Source organism: Gavia stellata, chromosome 21 (genome assembly GCF_030936135.1).
Source record: "Gavia stellata isolate bGavSte3 chromosome 21, bGavSte3.hap2, whole genome shotgun sequence".
In the NCBI taxonomy this organism is placed as follows: Eukaryota; Metazoa; Chordata; class Aves; order Gaviiformes; family Gaviidae; genus Gavia; species Gavia stellata.
In genome coordinates this window covers 13358547-13367743 of record NC_082614.1, presented here as the reverse complement: position 1 = coordinate 13367743, position 9197 = coordinate 13358547, and the positions used below count along the sequence as shown (strand labels likewise).

At 39.7% G+C, this 9197-nt stretch overlaps 1 protein-coding gene across 2 annotated transcripts; it reads right to left on the bottom strand.

The window, feature by feature from the left end:
* Window positions 1-472: 472 nt before the first annotated feature.
* On the bottom strand, window positions 473-8800 carry ANAPC7 (anaphase promoting complex subunit 7). Of its 2 annotated transcripts, XM_059827580.1 has the most exons (11): window positions 8656-8800; window positions 7583-7769; window positions 7075-7194; window positions 5118-5229; window positions 4722-4875; window positions 4472-4614; window positions 4084-4201; window positions 3444-3640; window positions 2513-2737; window positions 1933-2083; window positions 473-1056 (listed from the first exon to the last, which is right to left on the bottom strand). In XM_059827580.1, exons 1-11 carry the CDS (start codon window positions 8754-8756, stop codon window positions 867-869), a joined length of 1698 nt encoding a protein of 565 aa, XP_059683563.1. In that variant the 5' UTR covers window positions 8757-8800; the 3' UTR covers window positions 473-866. The 2 variants fall into 2 exon arrangements, with proteins under 2 accessions (XP_059683563.1, XP_059683564.1); XM_059827581.1 differs by lacking the exon at window positions 2513-2737.
* Window positions 8801-9197: the final 397 nt, after the last annotated feature.

The window sequence follows — 9197 nt, the reverse complement described above, 5'->3', positions numbered from 1 at the left end:
ATGGCAAAACCAAGACAATATGTGTACTTGCATAATTTAACATTTCTACAGCAATGCAAGTGAAGAGGCATGAATTCTTTTTATATAATTTTAAATGTCAGTGCTGTATACAGAATGTGAAGTGCTTTGAGTCACCGCTGTAAAACCTTTTAGTAACATACCAAAATAAAACTAAACTGCATTTAAAAATAAATGTTCGTGTACAGACTTTAAGTGATTACAGGGTTTAGTAAGGATTGAGGAAATGACTGTAATTCTCCCAACACTGGCTCCACTCTGTACACATAGAAATCAGTCAGCGTCCTCTAAGTCAAAGTTGCCTCGCGTACCAAACAGCACATGTAATGCCTTATAAAAAGACAAATTAATTCAACAAACACAGCAAGAGAAAAGTGCTGCTTTCAGCCACACCCAAGCAACTCCTCCAGACTTCAACAGGAGCGTGAGCCCAAATGGTAGCATACGAACAAGAGAGTAAGACCTTTTCCACAAAGGAGTACAAACCACTGTATTTACAAATCGATCAAGCACACTTAGCCCGGGACAGAATTTAGACATTATTTTCATCATAAACAACAGGCTTATTACACACTTCAGAGTCTAATGTTTTTAGTTTTAGCAGGAATTTTTTGAAATGAAAGTTGCAAATAACCTACAATACAGGTAGTTCCTTACACTTAATAAATAAGAAGCATCAAGAATCTTCATGGCATTGAGATGCATAGAACTATTAAATGGTTTCAGAGTCTTTAAAAAAAAGGGAAAAAAAAAGTTCTTTGTTACTGCAAAAATCATAGTTTATGTTCTTCAAAGAATGGCCCTAGTGGTATGTTCAAGTCCAAAACAAGCAGCAGGATGAGAGGCCATTACTGCATGCCAAACCACTGTTCTTGATCTGCCCACTGAGCTGCTTCACTGTCACTGCCTTCCAAGTCTCCCTCTTCTCCACTTCCCTCCATATCATCCACATCTTCTTCCTGGGTTGCATCTGTTGGACTTTCCTCTTTTTCCATTTTCTGCATTCCTTCTAGTGACTTCTGATCATTTGGGTCCAAACTGAGGAAAGTAAGAAAAGGAAAGCATTATCCTAAAACTCTTTTTTTCCCCTTATATTTGTGACATTATTGTAAAGAAAAAATAAAAAATAACAAAAAGATCTTATCTTGTTGGCTGTGCTTCCTGTTTAACATCATCAAGAAGTTCAATTTAGTAGATGATGCAACTGCACCTCAGGCTGACCATAACACCAGCTGTTAAATCTTTATATAAAACAATTTTGATCCCCAAGAATGCGCTTATCTAAACATCACACTCTTCCAGAAAACCTAGTCAACTCTTCCAGACAATACTAATTATAAAGTAACACGAAAGCAGTAAAAATTTAAATGACTAGGACTAAATATATGCAAGCAAAAAACAGCTGAGCCATTTAAGCTATATAAGTTTATAGTGGACATAACGTGCCAGACTTAAGGTAAATTTAACTTGTTGAAATCAAAACACGGTAACATTTAATATGGTAACACCCTAAAATAACATTTAGGTTATGTTAAATTGAATCACACTACTTAAATTTACTTAAATAGCTCATTTTTATATAGCACCTTCTAAATGGATCTTAAGGTGCCTGACTATATAATAATTAAGAACTATAAATAAATCCATGCCTTAATCCTTTTGTTAGTCAAGGAATCACATGCCTAGTGACATGTTTAGCTTTAATGCAGTCCCTAAATTTTGCACTTCTCAGTTCAAAGCCTTATGACCAACTAATTCATTAACAGGATGTCACTTGTATGGTTTTGTTTCTTTTAAGGGAGAACGCTATAAAGCTACCTCTGATGCACGTCCTAATCAATTAGTGGCTCAACTTTTATTTAGTCAATTACTGGTTCTTATAAATATACTGCGATCTCAGAGTCTCTGCTTTACCTCAGGGCAATACTGTACTGGTCCATCGCTTCCTGATATTCATTGACAGCTACAAGAAAGTCTCCCAGTATTCGGTGCAGAACACAGTCACTCTGATTAGCCAGGGCATTCCTCAGCAAAGCAATTCCATCTTCATATTTCTGTTCTCTACCTGTTTATATGCAAAACTACAGTTATTAATTAATAGTTTAGATAAATCTATAAGAAGTCAGAGTACACAAAGAGCCATCACAACACGAGACTATTTCTTCCTTCAGAACTGTCAGCATGGGGGACAGTAGTGATACAAGTTTTGCAGGATTAACTCTGAACAATGGCTTTTTATTTCAATAACTGCTGCACTCACAATTACATATACTTTGAAGTCAAAACATGTTGTTTGCAATTGTTTTAAGTGCTGCTGTAATACCAGTTGCTAGATGCAATTAATTCCTGTGATTTTTCCTTCAGGATAGAACTGGTAAATCCCTGGGCTGTAACATCACTGTTACATTCTTCACATCAATGAGGCTGCAGAACACTCCTCTATGTAAAACAGTATGCTTTAAATAAATCAACATGGGGACAAAAAGGAACTTACTAAGAAGTTCTGCTTTCTTTACCACAGCTTTAATGTAGTCAGGTCTTTGCGTTAGCGCTTTGTCCAATAATGTTTTTGCTTTTTCCTGCGTGACTGGGTCTTCAAGACAGACTGTTGCTAACAGAGTGAGTGTCTGTGCATTTGCTCCCAGAGTTTTATACACATTATTTGCCATAACCATAGCTTCACGGATACTGTTGGATGCTAGGTAACATTCGATGAGACCTGATGATATAAAAAGGAAAACATTTCAGTTTTTGAGTTAGTACTACAGACACTCACCCCTCCTCAATTATTTACACTTAGCAGCACTCAGGCTTCAAACACCTGACACTCCAATAAGCAAATACAAATTACAATTAGGAAAGGGACTCTATACATTTTAACATATCCGTTCTACAGATAATTGACTTAATCACTTTTATTTATGGGCAGGTACTAAAAAAAAAAGCCTACGACTAAGTACTTCTAATCTAAGATTTTTGTCCAATGCCAGTACTGAGATATTAATACGTCACCTGCACTCTTCACAACTCACTATCTACTTTAAGCTACTGTTGAGATCAACAAGATTTAAATAAATATGACAAAAATTTGACAAAACTAAGCTCCCAGTGGAACTAACCATACAGTTAACGTCATCATCCAAAAGTGATCTGCTCAAAACACTCAAGTCTGTTTATATCCAGATTAAACAAAACAAAAAAAAGCCCATTTTGAAAATCATTCTTATAAATACATGCATTCTCTAGTATCCCTCATCTGACCGCTTCTACCAAAGTTTTACAGGTTTTTGGGTAATAACTTATTTACTAGAAAGTCAGCAGGAGAAAAGAACTCCTGTCTATTCCCTTGCCTAATCATCATCATCATGACACCAACTTTCACACCAAACCAATACTGTACATGTGAGTAGCTTCACTCCACTCACCTTCATAGCAATCCAGCCTGCAAGGTGCAAGACGTATTGCTTCACGGAAGTGTATAATTGCTTCCTGTACTCGGCCCATATTCCTAAGAGCAGCTCCTTTCAGCAGGAGAGCTTGAACACTGTTACTATTAAGCTGGATAGCTTTGGCTCCTAAATATAAGGCACGAGAGTATCGTTTACTGTAGAAACTGTGACACCTACAGAAAGACAAGAGGGATTGTAAACATGCACTGCCTGTGGTGTCTGTGAACATTCATAGAGGTTTAAAAGCAGAAAGAAAAAAAAAAGAAAAAAAAAATTACAGGCAACTGTTGAACAACTTGCATTTGAAGTTAAGAATATATGTTCAGGAAAAAAACTCTTCAGGAGTTTTTAAAAAAAGCAGTATGAATATTAACTGTTACAGCTATTTAATGTATCATTGTTATTGCACAGGTGCAGTAACTTTAATAGGTTTAAACATACAGAAAACAACCAAAATAGATATTTATGGATAGCTAATTTAAGTTACCCCAAGAACAGAATACATAGGATAGAAAAGCACCTTCTGAACATAAAGGCTGAATCCACTGTATCAACTGTAATCCACCACATGCAACAAATCAAGAGTTGAGGTAAGAAAGGAAAGAAAACAACTTACCCAGATACCACCCAGGGTTCCGCATGTTGATCAGAAATATTGAAGAGACGGCAGCCCAAATTCTCCACATCCTCTAGTCGACCTTCACGTGCCAATAAATAACCATATACATCCATTCCTAAAGTGAAACATTTGAAGATCAATCATCAAAAAATGTAAAGTTCATTCACAACAAGAAAAAACAAAAACAAACCCACAAACACCTCCTTTAAACTGTGCAACTACCAGTAACGGTTCAAGACACAGTTTCTGAACATAAATTCTGAATTGAAAACCAGGTACCACAATATACAGTATTCCACTGCATGCTTGATTGCATGCAGCTGCTACTCTAATGTTACTCATCAGATCATTACACTAGGTAAACTTTCTTTTAGGATTGACTCACCTTTTATTAGGTAAGGATCCAGCATTTGTGCTTGTTCAAATTTTAGAATAGAGTTTTTATTATCTCCGGCTCTGAAATACAGGTCTGCTAAGCTCCCCAGTAAGTCTACATTATCCCTCAGCAATGACTTTTTCTCTAAAGAGCTGTAAGAGAAAAAAATGCCTATTATTTATATAATGCCATTTAAAATACAATTTATATATAAATACTAATATATTATTTGGTTACATCATGCCGTTTGAACTCTTACCAAATGGTATTTATTGCTCTTGTGTTATCTCCAGTATGCACAAAAGCATATGCCTTGATCCACACTGAAAGCCAATCCAAGTTAGGAATACTCTGAATTACGTTGATCGTCATAGAGGCCACTTCCGCACCTTTCACCGACAGCGAGAGCAAGCCTATTCAGAATGGTATATACATCAATTTCAGCCACCATAAACTGCTGTTAATACAAATTAATTGTCTGCACACCAGAAACTCCATTCCTTGACAAGCATAAACAAGCAACTCGTTACAATGCTTTTTACGATTTGCATAATGTAGGCATTACACATCACACGCAAACACAAGACAGTTACCTAGTCCCAAGCATAATTCAAATTGTTTAATACTGAAATACTAACAGTGTGCAGACACCTACCTAGTATGGCATCAAGTGCTAAAGGGCACTGTCTCAGTACTTCTTTGTAGCTCGTAACAGATGAGCGTTCTTGACCTGCTTTCTTGTATAGATTTGCCAACATCATATTGATCTAAAAGCAAGAGAAATGTTGGTAGAGTCAAGTATGAGAAAGGAGAAATCCTCACTAAGAAAAGGCCACACCGTTGTCTTCAAGCATGCCTGGCTTCCCTCCCTCCTGTTCTGAGCAGAAGATAGAATCACCTGCTCTTCTTCTGAGAGCACCGTAACACACCATATAGTATAAAGTTAAAATTGTTGCTTCTTTCTGAGTCCAAAGATAAAATTTACATTCTTTTGCATTTGCATAGTGCATCTTGAAATCTCAGCGCTTTGCATATACAAAGTGAAAAGACGGGCAAGATGGTGCAAATGGTGAGCAAGAGAGTGGCAAAACGATGCCAAGAACGACCTGTACATCCATTACACTAGCCTTCTTTCAGTTGATCTCTCTCTATCCGTGGAAGTCTTTGAGAGAATTAGCTTAGAAAGGCAGAGAAAGTTGCCATTTAGCTTCTGAATGAAGTCACAATTGATAAAAGAATAGAAATTATTTGAGCTCTACACAACACAAGTAGCTGGTTTCTGCTACAATACTTTATTTTACTAGCGTGTATAGGTAAAAAGTTTGCTTTTCTTCATCTTTTCTTCTTTTTCTGTTCCATAAGTTGGTCTTTAAACAGAACCCTTTGATGTTACTAGAGTCTAAGCCACGTACAGTTAGCACAATACAGGAATACTGTTAACATGAAACACAGCTGATGGACTTGATGTGTTAATCTTTTAAGCCTTTACGACTTAACAGAGCCAGCAAGCGAAGACTCAATGTATTTGGCACTGCAGACCACACTGGGATCTAAGGATTTACCATTATCTAAACTGTTATTAAAAAGGATGAAAATATTTTAGAAGATGGAGCACTGGCAAGTAGAAGGAATGCCAAAGTCTTCATCCTTTCAAGGATTGCTCAAACTACACAATACGACATGAAGAGCCATTCCATACACATTCTGTGTTCAAGAATGTATTAAAACACTTGCTCAGTTCGAGCAATCACAATTTAGCAAGTTATGTTGTCTGACTAATAGTGAAAACACCACAGAGCAGTCAACCTTGTGAGACAACTAGGCTACAAATGTCTCCTTCAGCTCTAGCAGGTGACAGCATGCCTTTCCTGTCCAGTGATACGTAGCTCTTCCACAGAGACTAGGACTCCACTTTGTGGTTATAGCCAGGCAAAGTACATTAATTTCAACAATTGCTTTGGCTCCCACATCTACGTGTTTGACTCAGAACTGCAGAAAATTATTCAGTCAGGTATCTGGCAATCGCTTACTAACTTGCAGTAACTCAGCTGTTGGCAGGCGCATAAAGTTTTCTCCTAGTAGATGTGATCCATATGGCTTTTGTTGAGACCATCCATTATTCTTTGCCTTATGAAAACTATTAATGATAGCATGAAAAGAAGAACTATCGAATGGATGATACAGACTCTAAGACTTATGTATAGATATACAAATACTTTACAAACTTTTAGAATTTAAAAAAATTGTGTTTCTTCATCCTTGTACACAAGCAAAATTCTGTACCTGCCACGGGCAGTACTAAAGAGTTAACCAAGATATCCACAGAAATTAATAAAGATGCACACAAACATTTAACTCTTTTCACTTTTTTTGAATTCTTACTAACTGAGGGAATACAAAATTTGTCTGATTTTAAAGAAAAGAGGCCAAATAAACTAACCTAATTTAAACATTAGGAAGTGTTTCCAAACAACATTTAACTTATACAAAAACACATACCAAGACACAATGACATTATACCTATACGCTATGTTCATTTTTGAACAGATACTGGCCTACAGATTCAAGATACGCTGGCCAAGGACTTGTGTCAAACCTCTGCCAGAACTAACCTTTGGGGTCCTCTGTCTGGAAGGAATCCCATCAAGAATAGCAATGGCATCTTTATCTTGCTTCAGCATTGTATAACATTCAGCCATTTTATATTTCACTTCAATTTCAGACGGTAAACACTGAAATAAAAACCAAACTTTAAAGTACAATGCTGTTTCAGTCAAGTAAAAAAAAGTAACGAGGTTTCCTCATTAAATGTTTACACTATGTTGAAAAAATCTAGTGCAACAAAGTTAACAATGCAACCTACTGCTAGGTTATATTGCTCCTGTCTTCAAACGAAAAGCATGAACTACACATACAAAAAAAAAATCTCATGTTCGAGACCATATTAAGTTTTGCATTAGAAAACACCACACCGATATTTTCAAAACAAATTAGCCTTAAATGTCAGGTTTATTTGACACGATAAATCCACAATCTAATGCTATAATATTGAGTCAGCAACATTAACTGTAAGGGGCAACACAATCATTTTATGCAGCACATTAGTCAATTTTTAAATACCTGGCTTTGGGGAGTTGATGCAGCATTCCCAGTAGAAGGTCTTACTTTTGAAGTTTTACTTAATGCCTTTTTCTGCTGCAAAGCCATTGTATACTTACTTACAGCATTTCTATATTCTTTATCATGGAAGAGAGAGTCTGCATGATATACAAGGAGCTGGTATTTCTGAGATGGTGAAAACAGTTCCCTAGAAGAAATGCAAACAGAAAGCCTGAGATGAGCTAACTGCATAAGAACAAACACCTTACAGCTCCAAAGTACTTGTAGCTTTAGTTTGTCTGGCTTCAACTTCCAACTGCTGCTGCTTCTTTACTACACAGGAAGGGCCCTTGGGTAACAGGTACTACCTCCTCACACAGGGATTATCTCGCCAATTTCTTTTATCTGTATACAAACAAATGTAATAGCCACTCCCGACACCTCATCAGTAACAGCTTAGGTTCAGCTGCTCGGCCACCGCTTTCCGTAATGGAGCAGCTCCCATCCTCCCCATAACAAACCACATGTTGTCAACATCATTAAAAGTACATTTTGTTTGAATGGTCTCAAGCTTACAAGGCAACCCAGCTCCTTGTACAGCTATCCTGGCCCCTATCCACATGTTCCTACATTGTACAAACCCCCTTTATAACACTTCCAGTATGTTTGCAGAAGCGTTGAAGAGTCAGGGTTTCAGAATGGGATTTTGGCTTGTTAGTACCTCAAAACGAATCCAAAATGTAAAGTGATACTTTACAGGGAAGTCCTGAAAAATAAAGGGAACCGCCTGAGCCAGGGGAAGAGCCATGACCTAGACAAGGCACCCTTAGAAAGAGAAAATCTCTCCACCTCTACCAGGACGCTCACGTTGTACCGTGTACCCCAAAGGGCTGCGCTGCTCGTGCTTCATCCCCCGCAGGGCCGGGGACAGGGGCACGGCGGGAGGGACAGCTCTAAAAGCGAGCCTGCCTCCTTCCCTGCCCGTAAGACACCCCCCCGCCACCCTGCGAGGTCCCGCCGGCCTCTCCCTCAGCACCACCGCTCCCGTCAGCCCGCAGCCACCCGGCGCGCCCTCTCGCGGGAGGGCCACTCACGGGTTATTGCCGCTCATCGTGAGGAGAAGCCCGCTGAGGAGCCGCACGTTAGAATGGAGCCCGGCGGACGCCATCTCTCGTACGTGCTCCACCACGCTCATGCTGGCGGCGGAAAGGCGCGGAGCGGAAAGAACACACGGCAAAGAGTAAGACAACGCCGCCGCCCGCCGGTACTCCAAAATGGCGCCACCGAGGGGGCCTCGCACGCCGCCGCCTGCAGGCGTCCTCGACGCTGCCTTCATGGCGGACGCGCGGCCCGACAGGCGTGCGGAAGGGCAGCCCGGGGCGGGGCGCGCCGCGCCAGGTCCCCGGGAGCCCCGCGCCTGCGCAGTGACGGGCGGCGGCTCCCTCCGTCGCGCGGAGGGGTGTGGCGGGCGTCATTCACCGCGCTGTGAGGGAAGCGGCAGCGTTTTACCCGGTATTGGAGGAGACCCTTCTGGGCTCAGTATGGTTGTATGGAAGAGACATGCGCCCTGTGTCTGCACAGCTCTTCAATCTGTTGTTTTTTCTCCTGAGACTTTATTATCTGCTGGTTGCGGTAG

Coding starts and splice junctions, on each gene's coding strand:
- ANAPC7 (XM_059827580.1), bottom strand. CDS start 8,756: ATGAGCGTGGTGGAGCACGTACGAGAGATGGCGTCCGCCGGGCTCCAT. Junction 7,770..8,655: donor ACGATGAGCGGCAATAACCC/GTGAGTGGCCCT, acceptor CATTTCTTCTAG/GGAACTGTTTTCACCATCTC. Junction 3,641..4,083: donor GAACCCTGGGTGGTATCTGG/GTAAGTTGTTTT, acceptor GTCTTTCTGTAG/GTGTCACAGTTTCTACAGTA.